This window comes from Pongo abelii, chromosome 10 (assembly GCF_028885655.2).
Source record: "Pongo abelii isolate AG06213 chromosome 10, NHGRI_mPonAbe1-v2.0_pri, whole genome shotgun sequence".
Classification (NCBI taxonomy): domain Eukaryota; kingdom Metazoa; phylum Chordata; class Mammalia; order Primates; family Hominidae; genus Pongo; species Pongo abelii.
In genome coordinates this window covers 112,196,568-112,216,064 of record NC_071995.2, presented here as the reverse complement: position 1 = coordinate 112,216,064, position 19,497 = coordinate 112,196,568, and the positions used below count along the sequence as shown (strand labels likewise).

Below are 19,497 nucleotides of genomic sequence, written 5' to 3'. Positions count from 1 at the left end.
GCCCACCCCTGACCCTTACTAATTTTTCTAATGTGCAAACTTTTTCATTGAAAAATAAAATATATTTATGAAACAAAGATCCTGTGCATTTCCCCATCATCAGCTGTCTTCCTTCCCGCTTTCCTTCCACCCCAAGTCTGCTCTCAGCCCCAGCTCTCAACTGGGGCCACAGAGTGAGGCCAGGAGCCTGACTCCAGCTGGTCTTGCATGCCAGGACGGGGCATCCCTACACCACAGGAAGAAGGTGGCAAAACAAGAGGGACTTGGGGTGGGACAAAGGCTGCCTCCGCTGAAGGCAGAAGCAGCTGGGGAGGCCAACTTCATATCACCAGGAGTTCAAGACCAGACTGGTTGGCATAGTGAGACTCTGTCTCTACAAAAAGGAAAAATAACTTGAACCCAGGAGGCAGAGGTTGCAGTGAGCCGGGATTGCGCCACTACACTCCAGTCTGGCGACAGAGCGAGACTCCGTCTCAAAAAAAAAAATAAAAATAAATAAATAAATAGGAAAATAAGATAAAACCACAAGTCAATTCCCAACCCCAGACCCCAACCTTGCTTTATTTTCTCCACGTGTTTACCAGCACTGACACACTGCATATTTCATTTATTTTGCTTACTATCTAGTCAATGTAAACTTCACAAGAGCAGAAACGCTTCTGTCCCTTTTGTTATAAAGTATCCCCGGGACCTTATAACAGTGCCTGGCATGTACTAGGGGTTCAATAAGTGTTTGCTAATAAAGAGATGCTGAGTGCATGAGGCCCCGTGTGGGCTGCATCACATCCCCCAGGGAAACGCTGCTCACACCATTACCCCATTTCACAGATGAGGTAATCGAGGCTCAGAGAGGTTGAGTCCATAGCTAGCTAGTAAGAGGTGGAGACAGAACTGAAACCCAGGTCTCTGACTCCAGGGCTGTGTGCTTTCCTCTCTCCAAGCACACAGCACTGGGAGAGTCTTGTCTCCAAGGCAGGCTGCATGAGATCAGACAGGGAGAGAGCCTTTTTTTTGTATCTGTCTGTACACCACAATATGGCTTAGGAAGGTCTTGGTGGTTAACAAGGCTCCCAAATAGGACCCAGAACACAGGTGCTCAATAAACATCTGGATGAATGGATGGATGGATGGATATGAATGAATGGATGGCTGATGGATAGAAAATAGATAAATATGGATGAATGGGTGGATATTAATGAATCTGCACAGATGCGTGTGTGGATGGATTGGTGATAAATGAATAGGTAGGTGGATGGATGGGTGGGTGGGTAGATGGATGGATGGATGGATAGATGGATGGATGAGTGGGTGGATGGATGGGTAGATGGGTGATAAATGGATAGGTGGATGGATGAGTGAATGGGTGGATGGGTAGATGGATGGAAATGAACAGATGGAAATGGTTGGATGGGTGGATAAATGGTTGGAAGGATGGATGGATGGGTGAGTGGGTAGATGGATGATAAATGGATAGGTAGGTGGATGGATAAGTGAATTGGAGGATGGGTAGATGGACAGAAAATGAACAGATGGAAATAGTTGGATGGGTGGATAAATGGTTGGAAGGTTGGATGGATGGGTGAGTGGGTGGATGGATGATAAATGGATAGGTAGGTGGATGGATGAATGGGTGGATGGGTAGATGGATGGAAAATAAACAGATGGAAATGGTTGGACGGATGGATAAATGGATGGAAGGATGGATGGATGGGTAGATGGGTGATAAATGGATAGGTAGGTGGATGGAGGAGCGAATGGGTGGACGGGTAGATGGATGGAAAATGAACAGATGAAAATGGTTGGATTGATGGTTGGATGGGTGATTGGATGGATGGATGGTTGGATGGGTGACAAATAGGTAGGTGGATGGGTGGATAGGTGAGTGGGTAGATGATTGGGTGGGTAGATGGATGGATGGATAGGTAGTTGGATGGGTGGGTGGATGAATGGGTGGGTAGATAAATGGGTAGGTGGATGGGTGATAAATAGATAGGTAAGAACTTCGTAAGCCATGCTGTGGTGTACAGACCAATACAAAAAAGGATCCCTCCCTGTCTCATCTCATAGGTGGATGGATGAGTCAATGGCTGGATGAGTAAATGGGTGGGTGGGTAAGTGGATGGAAAATGGACAGATGAGGCCAGGCGCGCAGGGGCTCACATCTGTAATCTAAGCACTTTGGGAGGCTGAGACGGGCAGATCACTTGAGGCCAGGAGTTCGAGACCAGCTGGCCAACATGGTGAAACCCCGTCTCTATTAAAAATACAAAATTAGCCAGGCATGGTGGCTCATGCCTGTAACCCCAGCTACTCAGGAAGCTAAGGCAGGAGAATCGCCTGAACACGGGAAGCAGAGGTTGCAGTGAGCAGAGACTGTGCCATTGCACTCCAGCCTGGGCAACAGAGTGAAACTCCCGCTCAGGAAAAAAAAAAAAAAAGAAGAAAGAAAGAAAGAAAATGGACAGATGGAGATGGCTGAATGGTTGGATGGGTGGGTGGATGAATGATAAATGGATAGGTGGATGGATGGATGGAAGATGGATGGGTGGGTGGGAGGGTGTGCAGATGGATGATGGGTGAGTATGTTGGCAGATGAATGAATGGACAGAAGGACAGACAGAGGGCTGCACAGGAGGCTGCATGGGGGATGGCGCAGAACCCAAACCTGAGAGGAGAAAAGGCGCTGACCCCGCCTTCCCTGCCACCCCAAGAAGCACAGCATGGGACCACAGCCACTCTTGTTTAATGGTGGCACAGCCTGCAGTCTGGTTCCTCCATCAGGGCACTGTGGGTATGGCCCTGAGGTGAGGGGCAGGCCTGGGGTGGGGTGGGGTGGGGCCTGAGGCTGAAGTGTCGGGGCTGACCCTCTGCCTGACATGGAGAGAGGACATTCAGAACCCTCCAGCCACAGATGGCTAGAAACTTTGGTTTGTGTTTGTTTTCAAGTTTCTGTCCTCAAGGAAGCTGCCCAGAAAGGGAGACAAGAGGACTGCTTCCTGAGGGAGCAGAGGGGCCAGAGATGGGAGGAGCAATGCCAGCTGGAGACAACGCCCAGACAAAGCTCACCAGCTCCAGGGCCACCCATGGGAATGCAGCTGGGAGAAGGGTGCTGGAACAGGCTCCTCCCACCCCATGGAAGCCCCACAGTCTGACCCCAGGACCTTCCCAAGCCCTCAGGAAGGAGAAGCACGAGGAAGGGGCCCCAGAGGTGGGAATGAGATCGAGAGAGCAGCAGCAGGAAATAGAGAGAAACAGAGAGCGAGAGATTTAGGGCAGGGCAGAAGAGACGCCACGGTGCCCACCCACCTCAGGGGAGACAGAGGGTCAGTTCTGAGCCCCATCAAGCTCGTGCCCCACCCTAGGAGATGACTCAGACCCCAGATCAGAGAACAAAGCCCCCAGAAGGGGCTGGAGTTGGAGGTCCAGTGGCCTTGGGACAGGGGTGACCCTGCCGAGGGTCAGCAGGGGCGAAAGCAGCAGAGCAGGGACAGAGCCTCAGTCCCACGAAACCTTGACAGGCGCGAACTTCCAGAGGTCTGGCTGGCCCATGTGCAGCAGGCCACTGAAGGGCGAGGTGCTCCACTGGAACGGGGGCACCTGGTCCCACGTGGGACCGCTGGCCGCCAGCAGGCTCAGGATCCTGGCCAGCGACATGCTGGTCACCTGGGGACAGGGCAGAGCCGCAGCTGAGCAGGGGTCCTGGCCTGCCCCAATCCAGGCGCCCAGACTCCCACTCTGACCCTGACCCCAGAGCCCAATTCTGAACTGTCACTTTTTTTTTTTTTGAGTCTCTGCTCTGTCACCCAGGCTGGAGTGCAGTGACGTGATCTCAGCTCACTGCAACCTCTGCCTCCGGGGTTCAAGCAATTCTCATGCCTCAGCCTCCTGAGTAGCTGGGATTACAGACGCCCGCCACCATGCCTAGCTAATTTTTGTATTATTAGTAGAGAAGGGTTTTCACCATGTTGGCCAGGCTGGTCTCAAACTCCTGACCTCAAGTGATCTGCCCACCTGGGCCTCCCAAAGTGCTGGGATTACAGGCGTGAGCCACCATGCCCAGCCCATACCATCACCTTTACTGTGACCCCAACCACAGCCCAATTCCGACTGTGATTCCTGCCCCGCCATCAGCTTTGCCCCAACCTGTCCCCTCCCCCAGGCTGGTGATGGTGACTTCCCTCACCCACAGCTCTCAGGCCCTAGGGAGGAGGCAGCACCTTCACGTCGATACCCCCATGGGAGCGCTGATGCAGGGCCTGGAAGGGGTAGGAGCCATTGGCCGGGTTGAGGTCGGAGCGGGCGGAGATAGCATTCTCCCCATTGGGCTGGGGGTCGCAGGCTTTGCACAGTGACAGGGGGTCATGGAGGAAGTCATTGTACCTGGATGGGGAAAAGGAGGGAACATCAGTCATCCCAGAGGCTAAGACGGGGGCCAAAATCCTCACAGGCAGCCCTGTTAACAGCTGCCAGCCTTCAACTTGATGAGCCCCTCCCACCGCACGTTGCCCCTGACAGTTCCTCTGCCTGGGGCCCGGACCCCTTCACCTAAGTCACTCTGCCTTCATTATTCAGCTCTCTGCTCAGGCACACATCCTCAGGGAAGGCCTCCATGCCACCGCGCCAGCCAGGTGAGGCAACCGTTTGTTCCTGGATAGCCTCTCTTGGAACACAGCCATCTTTACACATTGACACCAGTGCAAGAACTTGATGGATTTCTGCACCGCCCAAGAGACAGGACAGTGGGGCATAGGTTTTCTACCTGTTGCTCCTGGTACCAAGCATAGTGCCTAGCACCACAGGTCACTCAACAGATGTCTAGCATCCTCCCCTTAGCTATGAGGACAGTGACAGGACCCAAGTGGAGTGTGGCCACCGAGCTGCTGCACTTGTGTCCAACATCTGACCACCCCCTGCTGGCCCTCTGGGGCTGGCAGCAAAGTTTGAATGACTTGGTACAAAAAGCGCACAGGAAGTTATGTGTTCCTGCGGCCTCCCTCTCCCCAACCCACCACCCAAGCGGCACCTACCTCATCAGCCTGACCATGGAGTCCATGTCTTGTACCAGTGACTGGTTCCGCCGGAAGATCTGGGCCCGGGGGCTCCCGTCATAAGAAAACCAGTCCCCATACTGGGCCACTAGGGCCTGCAGCCCACTGGCATTGAACACAGTCTCGAAGGACCTGCAGGGGACAAGGATGGTCACCCGTGACCCCCCACTGGCCTCACTCAGCCAAGGCTGTGGCCAGGGAGGCGAGGAGCAGTCACACCAGGACATTATCACTTACAACTACGACATTCAGGCGGGGCGCAGTGGCTCACACCTATAATCCCAATACTTTGGGAGGCCGAGGCGGGCAGATCACCTGAGCTCAGGAGTTTGAGACTAGCCTGGCCAACATGGTAAAACCCTGTCTCCACTAAAAATACAAATATCAGCCAGGCGCGGTGGTGCGCACCTGTAATCCCAGCTACTCGGGAGGCTGAGGCAGGTGACTCACTTGAACCTGGAAGGTGGAGGTTTCAGTGAGCCGAGATCGAGCCATTGCACTCCATCCTGGGCGACACAGCGAGACTCCGTCTCAAAAAAAAATTAGCCAGCATGGTGGCGCGTGCCTGTAATCCCAACTACTCGGGAGGCTGAGGCACAAGAATCACTTGAACCCGGGAGGCGGAGGTTGCAGCGAGCTGAGATCGCACCATTGCACTCCAGCCTGGGTGACAGAGCGAGACTCTGTCTCAAAAAACAAACAAACAACAACAACAACAACAAAACCAACTGTGACATTTGGGATAACAATAATGTCTTCCATTTGTGCTGGGGGGTGGCTTGGTGGTGTGGCCAAGCTTGGGCTCTGGGGCCCAAAAGACATGGCTTCAAATCCTGCCTTCAGTTCGGGTGTGGTGACTTATGCCTGTAATCCCAGCACTTTGGGAAGCCGAGGCAGGCAATCACTTGAGGTCAGGAGTTTGAGACTAGACTGGCCAACATGGTGAAACCCTGTCTCTACTGAAAAGAGAAAAATTAGCCAAGGATGGTGGCTGGCGCCTGTAATCCCAGCTACTCAGGAAGCTGAGGCAGGAGAATCACTTGAGCCCAGGAGGCGGAGGCTGCAGTGAGCTGAGATTGCGCCATTGCACTCCAGCCTGGGTGACAGGGAGAGATTCTGTCTCAAAACAAAAAACAAAAAACAAATCCTGCCTTCACCATTCGCCAACAGGGGAAGCTTGGGAAAGTGAGGTACTTTCTCAGGGCCTCAGTTTCATCATCCGTGAGATGGAAACAGGAACTCTAGCGACCACTTGTGGCAGTTTTAAGAGTCAAATGAGAAAATGCAGGTAAAGTAAGTGAGCCTCAGGAGGTGACAGCTGTACAGCCCAGTAAGGCAGATCCAGTCAGAGACCCTGGCAGGGGCCAGTCCCTGAGCCTGGCCACCCCACACCACCCTGCTCTGGATGTTAGAACCAGAGGTCACATGGATGCTGACTTAAGTCATGCAACTACACTGCCAAACTGTCTGGGCTCTCCTGGCCAGAAAAGGGGGTAGGCTGGGATTCTTCGTTCTGTGGGTTTAAAAATATTGCCTAGGAAGGAGCTGGGCAAGGAGTGAGGTGGATGCCCTGGAGGGTGACGGGGAGCGGGGTGAGAAGGCACGCACGGTATGTTGTAACTGGCCCAGTAGGTCTTCTGATAGAGCTCCGAGGTCTTGTCAGCCACCACCACCATGCCGCTGAGATAGAGAAAAGAGATGGGGTGGAGGTGATCAGAAAAGGGGCTCCTGTGGGCACTGCTTTGCTCGGGGAACCCCGATGGCTCCCCATTGCCTGGGGGATGGATTAAGTCCTGAACTTCAGCCCCCACCAGGGACACCTTCTCTTCTAGCCACACCCTCCTGAGATCGTTCACTTCCTGCGCAGCGCCAGCACAGCTCTGGGCCTTCACCCTGGCAGTCCCCTCGGCCCCCAGCCTCCACCCCTCCCTCCCAGGGTACGCACGGGATCTGCTCCAGGATGGTGAGCACCCGGCTCCCGGGGCTGGGCCCACCCGGGATGAACGCCTTGTAGTCCACAATCATCCACTGGTTGTTATACCTGCCGGGCAGGGGGAGGGAGGACTGAACAGAGCCTGAAGCCACCTCCCCAGCTTTCCCCACCCCGCAGTGTCCCACTCAGCTAGGAATCACAGGAAGTGGGCCTGGGGGTGTCCGGCCATTCAACTGACACCTGGACACTGCAGCATGACAAGGTATCCACAAACTCCTCTCATGTCATGCTGCTTGACTGTTCCAGAATATTCTATGGCTCCCTAGGTCAGTTCCTCTGCTGGACGCTGTAAGACCTGCACTGCCCAGTTCCAGTGTCTCTGGCTCACAGGCCCCGCCACCCACCGATGTTCACCTCCTCAAACAGCCCTCCCCGCTGTCCCCTTGAGAGTCTTCAGGTTCCAAGTGCTCTCCGTGTACTGCCACCAAGGCACCCCTTCCTAGGCTGAGGAGCCTGCAGGGGAGGGGCAAATCCTTTCTTTAACTAGCCTCAGTCTCCCCATGTATGAAACAAAGGAGGGTGTGGGGTGTGTGGCCTGGGTGCCACATCTGGTCCCCTGAAGTCTGAGTGTTAAAGGGGAGGTTGGTCTATCTCTTGGTGCAGGGAAAGCCACAGGGCCAGAAGCTCACTCACGTGCCGCTGTTGAACCTCTTGAAGATGTCTGCCCAGGTGGCCCCATCCAAGGCCAGGCGGTTGGCCACGATGTTGCGTACCCACTCCAGCACACAGCCCCTGGGCTGCACATACTTCCACAGGGCTGGGTTCTTGTTGCCAATGGTGGTCTCCAGTGTTACCTGTGGGAAGGTCAAGGGGGCCGCTGCACAGCCTAGGCATGCTGCCACCAAGTGGCAGTACTTCATCAGTTATGGCTCCTAAATTTTTTTTTTTTTTTTTTTTTGAGATGGAGTCTCACTCTTGCCCAGGCTGGAGTGCAGTGGTGCAATCTCAGCCCACTACAACCTCCGCCTCCCAGGTTCAAGCAGTTTTCGTGCTTCAGCCTCCCTAGTAACTAGGATTACAGGCACGTGCCCCTACGCCTGGCTAATTTTTGTATTTTTAGTAGAGGCAGGGTTTCTCCATGTTGGCTAGGCCGGTCTCAAACTCCTGACCTCAAGTGATCCGCCCACCTCCGCCTCCCAAAGTGCTGGGATTACAGGTGTTAAATACTTACTTAATCAGCCGGGCATGGTGGCTCACACTTTGGGAGGCCAAGGTAGGTGGATCACCTGAGGTCAGGAGTTCCAGACCAGCCTGGCCAACATGGTGACACCCTGTCTCTACTAAAAATACAAAAATTAGCCAGGTGTGGTGGCATACACCTGTAATCCCAGCTACTGGGAAGGCTGAGGCAGGAGAATCACTTGAACCCAGGAGACAGAGGTTGCAGCGAGCCCAGATCGTGCCACTGCACTTCAGCCTGGGTAACAAAAGAAGAAATAAATAAAAATAATCCAGTTGAGGCACACGTTCCCCACTGGTTCCTTGGACAAGCACGGAGGAGGATTTGGGATCATGCATCTAGCTTTGCCCTGGGGAACAGCCCCTGAGAGGCCCAAAGAGCTGCTCCCATGAACCCACTCCCTCACCAAGCTGGGCAACCTCCCATTCCCACCCCTTTCCCACAGTTCTGCATGAAAAGTTGCACGGCCTGAGGCTGTCAGCCTGGCAGATGCAGCAGTCAGAGGACTAGGAGGCCTTACAACAGGAGAGGCCCTCAGTCTTCCTCCAGCCTTGGGGCAGGCAGGATGCCCACCGCTGCCTCCGATTGGCTCCTCTCCCTTCTCCATCTCCTCCTGGAACCCTTGGCTGCCTTCAGCATATTTGAAAAGTAAAGCTTAGTTCTTGTGAGTTAAAAACCAAATCAGACAAAATTCATGTAATCCCAGCTATTTGGAGGCTGAGGCACGAGAATCACTTGAACCTTGGAAGCGGAGGTTGCAGTGAGCTGAGATTGTGCCACCGCACTCCAGCCTGGGCAACAGAGAGAGAGCCTATCTAAAAAAAACCAAAAAACAAAAAACAAAACAAACAAACACACACACACACACACACAAAAACAAAAAAAAAACCACCACCACCACCACCAACAAAAAGCTCAGAACAGCTAAAAGATAGCCGTATCCATAAATGTGATTTTTTTTTCTCTTTAAAGAGGAAAAAAAAGGCTGGACACAGTGGCTCAGCACTTTGGGAGGCCAAGGGGGTCAGATTGCTTGAGCCCAGGAGGTCAAGACCAGCCTGGGCAACATGGCAAAACCTATCTCTACAAAAAATAAAAAAATTAGCCAGGCATGGTGGCAGGCGCCTATAGTCCCAGTTACTTGGGAGGCTGAGATGGGAGGATCGCTTGAGGCTGGGGTGATAGAGGCTGCAGTGAGCTGTGATCATGCCACTGCACTCAGGCCTGCATGACAGTGTGAGATCCTATCTCTGAAAAAAAAAAAATCCTGAAATTTGGTATTTCTTTCCACTGTTGACGTGACACACAACAGTGGTATTAGCAGTCACTGGGACTGTCACTGTCAGAAATCACAGATGTTTTTCCACCAGATTACAAGGCTGTACATACTTTAAAGTATCATTTGTGCACCTTGCTTCTTCTGATTTATGGTATTTATCACACCTGCTGCTGGATCTTATTATTCAGTGTGTTAATAAAGCAGCACATATATACTAAAAGTTTACTTACATTTTGATAACCATATTTCACTATAACTGGTTTCCTCCATAATCCTATACATTTTGTTTTATGTGTCTAAAAACACTAATCTGCCAGGCATAGTGGCTCACACCTATAATCCCAGCAATTTCGGAAGCTGAGGTAGGAGGATCCCTTCAACCCAGGAGTTCGAGACTGGCCTGGGAAATATAGCGAGAACTCATTTCTACAAGAAATTTAAAAATTAGCTGAGCATGGTGGCATGTGCCTGTAGTCCCAGCTACTCAGGAGGCTGAGGCGGGAGGATCGCCTGAACCCAGGAGGTGGGAGGTTGCAGTGAGCCATGATCACGCCACTGCATTCCAGCCTGAGTGACAGAGACAGACCCTATCTCTATGAAAATAAATAAATTAATTAATAATAAAAATTAAAACACTATTCTGAGAAGAGGGCCAACAGCCTCCCGGATTGCCCAAGGCGTTTATGGCACAAAAACAGTTAGGCACCCTGATGGAAGGGAAGTTTCCTGCCCAGATCCTTTCCTGGTAACCAGGTGGAACCATTTCACGTGTCCCTCCCCAGCTGCCTCAGTCCCCTTCCTCACCTGGGCCACAGCACGGGGGTTCCCTCACCCACCGCCTGGCCCTCTCTTGTCTCGTTCCACACTCAGAAAAAAGCAAGGATCAGACAAGAAGAAGAGTCCCCACCCCTCCCGTCCCCGCAGGGAGCTGGCATTCTCTGCGCTAAGGGTGTTTTTTAGAGTGATGTTTTTTCTCCTCTGTCTCGTTGCCCTGGAGATCAAAGGGTTCACTTTCTCAGCGAGGGGTGCCAGGGACAGATTTCTAAACAAGTCTGGACTGCAGCCAGGAAAAAAGATGAAAACAGCACACTGTAAACAGCCTCTATTCAGCAAACCTGGTCAGGTCAGAGGGGCTCTGAGGAAAGCAAGAGGGAGGCAGGAGGAGAGAGAAGCGGTGGGGATGTGGGGGTGGGGGGGGCACAGTTATCCTGAATACATAAAAACAAGTGAGGTCACTGAGGTCACGGATAGTCCCAAACATCCCCAAGTCCAGCCTTTCCTGACAACCAGGGTTACATGCAGAGTCCCAGGCCATCTGCAGGTTTTGGAGTCCCTGTGCGGGGCCTGGGGGTCTACGTTTAAACACGCCCTTGTGGTGGTCCAAGTCCCCAGAGCAGGGGAAGGGCGAGTCTGGGCTCTGAATGGCAGGTGGGGCAGCGTCCACCTCGTCCTCCGCTGCACCCCTGGCTCCTACATGGCACCCAGCACTGGGCCGCAGCCTGGTCCCCACTGGCTGCAGGAATCAATCCTGCTGGCTCAGAGCCGCCGTGTGACAAACACCCCAGGAACAGAGGAGACACAAGAAGGGGACTCACCAGTCCGCTGCCCAGGATGTAGAAGTCGTCACAGGAGAAGATGGTGCCGGGGTAGGAGGAGAAGACCAGCTTGCTGCCGGGAACCAGCGGGTAGTCCCCTGTGCGGGCACAGCAAGCCAGGGATGCTGGTCAGACAGGCTCAGGTGGAGGCCCCTGCACCCCGCCTAACAAGACTCAGATCTCAAGGTGGGGCACAGGCAGGCCTCCGAGGAAGCCCCCACTGTGTCCTTTTTGTCATTTAGCAAATGAGGTCATTGGGCATAGAAAAGTGCATATGTGTGCAAGTAAAAATAAAAGCTAGCAGCAAAACTTATATAGTTGGTCCTCCATGTCCGTGGGTTCCACATCCTTGGATTCAATGGACTGGGGACCAAAAATACTAGGAAAAAAACATGATTAAAAAGAAACAACACGGCCAGGTGCAGTGGCTCACACCTGTAATCCCTGCACTTTGGGAGGCCGAGGCAGGCGGATCACGAGGTCAGGAGATCGAGACCATCCTGGCTAACACGGTGAAACCCCATCTCTACTAAAAATACAAAAAATGAGCCAGGCGTGGTGGCGGGGACCTGTAGTCCCAGCTACTTGGGAGGCTGAGTCAGGAGAATGGCATGAACCCAGGAGGCAGAGCTTGCAGTGAGCCAAGATCGCGCCACTGCACTCCAGCCTGGGTGACAGAGAGAGACTCCGTCTCAAAAAAAAAAAAGAAATAACACTAAAAGATAAAACAAATTTTAAAAATACAGTATAACAACTATTAACATAGCATTGTATTAGGTCTTATAAGTAATCTAGAGATGATTATAGGATATGGGAGGATATGTATATGTTATAGGTAAACAGTCGGCTGTGTTATAGAAGAGACCTGAGCTTCCACAGGGGCTCCTGGAGCCAACCCCCTCCCCAATACCAAGGGACAACTCTGTGTGTGCGGGGGTATGTGTGTATGTGTTAAATATATATACTCAGATAGACAGACAAACAGATATTTTGTTCACTGGACACTTTTTTTTTTTTTGAGACAGTTCCGCTCTTGTTGCCCAGGCTGGAGTGCAGTGGGGCGATCTCAGCTCACTGCAACCTCCGCCTCCCAGTTGTAAGCCCTTCTCCTGCCTCAGCCTCCCGAGTAGCTGGGATTACAGGCCCACTCCCTGCAGGTACCCTCACGCCTGCCCTAGAACTCCTTCTACCTGAAGCCCATCCCTTGACAAGTGCTAGTCTGGTTTTATGCATTGTCTGCGGCAGGCCTACTGTGACCTCACGCTTATGCTGGAAGTTCATTGCCCCTGTGATCTTGTAAATTGACTCCTTATACCCACCCTGCATGGGGGCAGGGAATTATCATCTGCACTTTGCAGATAAGGCAATCTGAGACTCAGAAAGGCTAAGTAACTTAGCAGAGGCCAAACAGTTAAATGGCTGAGCAGGGATTCTACCGAGGCTCTTCCTCCAGTGCTCCAGAGTTCTGGGTGCAGCTCTCTGAATTATCCTTTGTCTTTTTTTTTTTTTTTTTTTTTGAGACAGTCTTGCTCTGTTGCCGAGGCTAGAGTGCAGTGGGGGGATCTCGGGGGATCTCAGCTCACTGCAACCTCTGCCTCCCAGGTTCAAGTGATTCTCTTGCCTCAGCCTCCCGAGTAGCTGCAATTACAGGCATCTACCACCATGTCCAGCAAATTTTTGTATTTTTAGTAGAGAGAGGGTTTTACCACGTTGGCCAGTCTGGTCTCGAACTCTGCCCTCAAGTGACCCACTAGCCTCGGCCTCCCAGAGTGCTGGAATTATAGGCATGAGCCACCGCGTCTGGCCCGAATTATCTCTTCCACATTAAGTCTTTGCACTTTAAAACAAAGGGACCAGTAGGCCGGGCGCAGTGGCTCACGCCTGTAATCCTAGCACTTTGGAAGGCCAAGGTCAGGAGGCCAGGAGTTTGAGACCAGCCTCACCAACATGGTGAAACCCCATCTCTACTAAAAATACAAAATTAGCCAGGTGTGGGGTGCATGCCTGTAGTCCCAGCTACTCAGGAGGCTGAACTGGGAGAATTGCTTGAACCTGGGAGGCGGAGGTTGAAGTGAGCCGAGATTGTGCCACTGCACTCCAGCCTGGGCAACAGAGTGAGACTCTGTCTCAAAAAAAAAAAAGAAAAGAAAAGGAAAAAGGCATAGTGGGACCCAGCACAGAGGCTCACACCTGAAATCCCAGTGCTTTGGGAGGCTGAGGCAGGAGGATCACCTGAGGCTAGAAGTTTGTGACCAGCCTGGGCAACACAGCGAGACCTTGTCTCAAAATAAATAATTTGAAAAACAAAACGCATAGTGGACCAAACATGGCAGTACTGGCAGCTCTCCAAGGCAGCCTAGTGGGCAAAAGAAGGAAGTCGCAAATAATTTATACAGTATAATCTTAATTATGATTTTTTAAAAACTCAGAAAGCAAACATTTTAGAGCAGTGAAACTATTCTGTATAATACTACAATGATGGCTATAGCACCCCATTCCATGCATGAAGCCCACCCTTGCAAAATTTTTTTTTTTTTTGAGACAGAGGCCCACTCTGTTGCCTAGGTTGGAGTACAGTGGCATCATCTTGGCTCACTGCAACCTCTGCCTTCGTGGTTCAAGGAATTCTGGGGCCTCAGCCTCCCAAGTAGCTGGGATTACAGGTGTGCGCCACCACGCCCAGCTAGTTTTTGTATTTTTAGTAGAGACGGGGTTTCACCATGTTGGCCAGGCTGGTCTTGAACTCCTGGCCTCAAGTGTTCCACCTGCCTCGGCCTCCCAAAGTGCCGGGTTTACAGGTGTGAGCCATTGTGCCCAGGCAAGGTACATTTTTTAAAGTCTAGGAGAAAACATAACCAAATGTTCACAGAAATTTTCTCTTTTGGGTTGTGGAGTGTTTGAGTGATTTTCATTGTGAGAGTGTTTTGGTGGATTCTCCAATGTTCTATAACATACCTGTATGACTTATACAGTTTTTAAAAGCTATTAAAATCTTAATGGATATATAGCAATGAGAATGATAGATCTACAGCTACATACGGTAATACAGATGAATCTCACAGACATGCAGAACAAATGAGCACACACTACACGATTCCATTCATATGACATTCAAAACCAGGCAAACCTAACCTATTCTGTGAGAAATCAGGATAGGCGGTTGGATCACTTGAGGTCGGGTGTTCACAACCAGCCTGGCCAACATGGCGAAACCCCATTTCTACTGAAAATACAAAAATTAGGTGGGTGTGGTGGTGTACGCCTATAATCCCAGCTACTCGGGAGGCTGAGGCAGAAGAATCGCTTGAACCTAGGAGGTGGAGGTTGCAGTGAGCCGAGATTGCACTACTGCCCTCTAGTCTGGGTGACAGAGCAAGACTGTTTAAAAAACAAACAAACAAACAAACAAAAACAGAAATCAGGATAGAGATGATGCTGGGGTGGGGGTGTGCCTGGAAAGGGATATGAGGGAAGCTTCTAGGGGCTGGGAATGTTCTGTTTCTCCAGATGGATGCTATACACAGGTGTGTTCCACGTGCAAGAAATTCAAGTTGTACACTTACGGTGTATACGATTTCCTGTATAAATGTCAATTTAGAGTTTACTTAAATTTCAATGAATGGACATTAGGTTGTTACCAAACCACTGTGACACCAGACTTGCTTATACACACTCCCCATGCAGAAGCTGAAATGTCTCTCTAGGGACAGATTGAGTCAGAGAATTGCTGGATCACTGGAGTGACAGATTTTGAATTTTATTAGATGCCAGCTGGATTCTTCTTAAAAGTAGCTGTGCCAACACATACTCCCATTAGCAATGAATAAGGCTGGACACTTCCCCACCTCCTCACCAGCTCCTGGTCCCATCACGTTTTTACATTTGGCCACGAAGGAGGTACTGCAAACATTTGGCAGTGGTATCCCTGGGGCTGATGCTGGGGCCTGGGATGAAGGATGTGGCACTATGGAGGACTTTGGCCTTGACTGCAAACTGTTTTTTTCTTTATTAGAGACAAGGTCTTGCACTGTCACCCAGGCCGGGGTGTCATGGCGTGATCACTGTTCACTGCAGCCTCAACCTCCTGGGCTCTAGCAATCCTCCTGCTTCGAATTCCCAAGGTGCTGGGAATACAGGGATGGGCCACCGCGCCCAGCCAGTTTTCACATTTGACAGGAAGAATGTATTTATGCACTCATTGCAATTGGTTGTTTGCAAAAATAGCTCTAATTCTTCCCATGCCTGCATCCAAGCCATGTGCGATGTGACTCTGCAGTTCCTCATAGCAAATGGTGGAGCCTATTCTCCCATCTCTTGAGCCTGGGCTGGCCACCTGACTTGATTTGGATAAAGAATGCTGTGTCAGCCAGGTGCGGTGGCTCACACCTTTAATCCCAGTACTTTGGGAGGCTGAGGCGGCTGTATCACCTGAGGTCAGGAGTTCAAGACCAGCCTGGCCAACATGGCAAAACCCCGTCTCTACTAAAAATACAAAAATTAGCCAGACACAGTGGCACGCACCTATAATCCCAGCTACTTGGGAGTCTGAGGCAGGAGAATCGCTTGAACCCAGGAGGCAGAGGTCACAGTGAGCTGAGACTGTGCCACTGCACTCCAGCCTAGGCAACAGAACAAGACTCTGTCTCAAAAAAAAAAAAATGCTGTGTCAAGCCAGGTGTGGTGGCTCACACCTGTAATCCAAGCACTTTAGGAAGCCAAAGTGGGCAGATCACTTGAGGTCAGGAGTTCAAGACCAGCCTGGCCAATATGGGAAAACCCTGTCTCTACTGAAGATATAAAAATTAGCTGGGCATGGTGATGCACGCCTGTAGTCCCAGCTACTCGAGAGGCTGAGGCAGGAGAATTGCCTGAACCCGGGAGGCAGAGGTTGCAGTGAGCTGAGATCATGGCACTGCACTCCAGCCTGGGCACCAGAGCAAGATTCTGTCTCAAAATAAAAAGAAAAGAATGCTGTGTCAGTTTCACCAAGGTCTCAAGAGGCCTTCACCATATCCTGCCCCAATGCTACATGAACAGGCCTGTGCTCACCTGCTCATGATGAAAGACCATATAGCCCAGCTGTCCCCATCACCCTGGCTGACAATCAACCCAGACAAGAGAAGAGGCCATCCCAGTCCAGCCATCCTGCCCCAGCTGACCTGCCAGCGGACTGCTGATGCATCAGCGAGCCTAGCCAAGATCAGCCTGGCCCAGCCCAGAAAACCAAAACCACCTAGCTGACCCATAGAGGCAGGAGCAAAAAATAAATAGCAGTTATTTAAGCTGTTGTTGTTTTAAATTTTGGGGTAACTGGTTAAGCAGCAATAGGTAAAATAAAAAAGGCAATAAAAATGTAAAACAAGATGAACTGGCTAGGCGTGGTGGTTCACATAAGTAATTGCAGCACTTTGGGAGGCCAAGTCAGGAGGATCACTTGAGCCCAGGAGTTTGAGACAAGCCTGGGCAACATAGTGAGACTCCATCTCCTAAAAATAAAAAAATAAACAAATTAGCTGAGGGTAGTGGTACACATTTGTAGTTCCAGATACTTGGGAGGCTGAGACAGGAGGATAATCTGAGCCTGAGAAGTCAAGGCTACAGTGAGCCACGACTGTGCCACTGCACTCCAGCCTGGGCAGCAGAGCAAGACCCCAACTCAAAGAGAAAAAAACAAAACCAAGATGAACTCTTGCAATATCCCTGCAGTGACTCCGTGTGTTGGGAGGGTTTCCAAGGCCCACACCTCCTAGGACCACTCCCCACGTGTGTGCCCACCCTCTTGCTCATCCCCCAGACACACCCACACCCACCTACCCCGGGGGCCTTCCCGGAACTGGAGCCAGTACTTCTTGATGACACGCAGCATGTGCTGGTAGTTGTTCCAGGTGTTGTGGGCGACCAGGAGGTCACTCTGGCCAGGGAGCAGCTTGATGAGGGCAGAACAGGAGCCGGAGCCCAGAGAAGGTTTGATCTTGGTCTTGTTCAGGGCCAGCTCCAGGTCTTCCAGGTCCCCAGAGAGCTGCAGCAGGCTGAGGAGGGCCAGGGCACCAGAGGGTTACCACGCCTGCTGTGAGTGCTGTTATGTACTCATTTTGCAGAGGAGAAAGCTGAGGCTCTGGGAGGTCAGCTGACTGTTCCGAGGCCACAGAGCCAGGGAGTGGCAGGGTTGATGCTGGAACCCAGGTCTGTCCGACTATGAGTGTGTGGCCCTTTTTCCCACCCTGTTCACTCTGGGGGTGGCACTTACAGGAACCCCAAGGGTTTGATGGTGAACTTCCCAGCTGGGAAGCTCACACGGCCTTCGTAGCTGTCCTCCAGGCCTTTCAGCTGCAGGAGGGTCAGCCGCACCTAGGGGAGGGGGCGGGGGCAGAGGGAGGGTGAGGCCTCTCCTCCAGGCTCACACCTTCTCCTTCAATGGGAGGGGCTCTGGTCTGGGGGTTCAGACAGAGCAGGAGGCCCGGGGGTACCCTCCAGACTCCAGCCAGCCTTGACTCCCCCAAACTACCACCCACCCCTCCATGCTGAGCACTCTCCGGCTTTCAATGAATCAACTCTATGTCTCTGCCCTGTGTTAACCCCAAATCAGCCCCACTTAAGAGCCTAGTTCAAAAGCCATCTCTTCTAGGATGCCTCCCAGCCTGGCCTGGCCTCTTGCCAACTGCTCCTGTTCTGAGTTCAGTACTGACGGTATTGCTGCCTCGGGCACCTGTCGCATGCATCTGACTTCTCCCCATTGTCATCGTTTTGCCTCAACATCCTATAGCCATAAAGTTTCATCAGTGTGTCCCTCATGGGGCCTTGGCCAGGCACACTGGGCACTTAGTAAGCATCTGCAAGATGGATGGGTGGGTTGTTGGATGGATGGATGGATGGATGGGTGGGTGGATGTATGTATGTACGGGTGGGTGAGTGGGTTGACAGGTGGGAGGTGGATAGATGGGTGGATGAGTGGGTGGGTGGGTGGGTGGATGTATGTATGTATGGGTGGATGGATGGATGATGGATGGATGGGTGCGTGAATGGATAGATATGTAGATGAGTGGGTGGGTGGGTGGGTGGATGGATGGATGGATGGAGGATGGATGGATGGGTGGGTAAATGTGTGGGTAAATGAATGGATGGATGAGTGAGTGAATAGATGGATAGGTAGATGGGTAAGTGGGTGGGTGGGTGGGTGGGTGGATGGATGGCTGGATGGATGGATGGATGGATGGATGCATGGATGGGTGGATGGATGGGTGGTGGATGTGTGGAATGGACAAATAGATGGGTTGGTGGTAGAAGAGTCTGTCTTAGGGTGTGAGTAGGTGGGTGGGCGAACAGTGAGAAGTTCTACAGAGGAAAATGGTGCAAACCTGGCCTAGGCTAGGCAGACATGCTAACAGGCATTGATGGCCACTTTACAGAGACAGCCTGTTGTGTGTACCTCACAGTAAACACCTGACATTTTCCAGGGAATCCATAAATAACTGACTTTTCCAATGATGGCCTAGCCAGTGGCCCAAAGGCAGAGCGCCTGCCTGGGCCTCTCCGTTAGCTGCCAGCTGATCAGCAGCTCACTCAAGGAAAGGAAAACAAAATTCGCTGTGTCCAGACTTTCTGGGATTTTCTGGTTTTCCCCTTCCCCTCTTTCTCATACTGTCTTTACTTGCATCCAGTGTAATCAGTCTACCAAGCAACCTCCCATGTATGCAAGCAAAACACCATGCTAACAATTGACTATTTGTTTTTAGTCATTATTTAACAGTAGGTAGGCTGGGATGGATGGCTGGAGTTCCAGCAAGTGGACAGATGGAGACTGGGCAGATGGATGAGTGGCAGGTCGGCTAGGAGGGATGGAGATGATGATGGAAACAAGGGCGGTTGGGCAGTTGGACATGCCACAAGGCTGGCCAGGACAGCAGGGGACAGAATGGCTGGCCAGCTGGAAGCCCCTTCCCACCAAGCGTGGCAGCCGGACTCACCTGGTGCCAGTAAGCTGAGTCTGGGTTTGACTCCATCTCTTCCTGCATCCACTCTAGGTTGGCCTCCAGGAAGCTCTTCAGCCTCTCGCAGTAGCCGACTTCATACTCGAAGGGGCCGCAGTAATTCACCACCGTGTTCATCCAGTGCATGTAGATGAGCTGTGGGGTAGGGGGTGGGCGAGGCAAGGGCAGGCAGCTGGGGTGCTCTCTTCCCTGAGAGCCCCCCACCCAGGCTGCCCAGAGTGGAGGCTGCTGGGGTGGCCACCTGAGCCCTTGCTCATGCTGTCCTCTCCCTGGAGGCTCCTCTCCCTGCCCAGCTCTGCCCCGGATAGGGACCCCAGGCCCCTGAAAGTTACCCTGAGAGCCTTTAGCCTGCAAAGCCTATAACTGATGGCACCACCTCTGCTACTGGGGACCCCAAACTATATGTGTGTTCAG

General features: G+C 52.0%; 1 protein-coding gene across 2 annotated transcripts in view; it reads right to left on the bottom strand.

Annotated features, from left to right (window-relative positions):
* Window positions 1-529: 529 nt before the first annotated feature.
* Window positions 530-19,497, bottom strand: part of PLBD2 (phospholipase B domain containing 2) — a 32,402-nt gene continuing 13,434 nt past the window's right edge. The window contains exons 3-12 of one of the 2 annotated variants that reach the window (XM_002823790.5): window positions 19,060-19,218; window positions 17,343-17,443; window positions 16,910-17,124; window positions 11,096-11,193; window positions 7,675-7,835; window positions 6,994-7,089; window positions 6,657-6,728; window positions 5,028-5,180; window positions 4,218-4,380; window positions 530-3,663 (exon numbers count right to left, since the gene is read on the bottom strand). In XM_002823790.5, the coding sequence (XP_002823836.1) occupies window positions 3,496-3,663; window positions 4,218-4,380; window positions 5,028-5,180; window positions 6,657-6,728; window positions 6,994-7,089; window positions 7,675-7,835; window positions 11,096-11,193; window positions 16,910-17,124; window positions 17,343-17,443; window positions 19,060-19,218 (1,386 nt within the window). In that variant the 3' untranslated portion in view covers window positions 530-3,495. The remainder of the gene's footprint in view (window positions 3,664-4,217; window positions 4,381-5,027; window positions 5,181-6,656; window positions 6,729-6,993; window positions 7,090-7,674; window positions 7,836-11,095; window positions 11,194-16,909; window positions 17,125-17,342; window positions 17,444-19,059; window positions 19,219-19,497) is intronic. The other variant, XM_009248283.3, reaches the window with a different exon arrangement.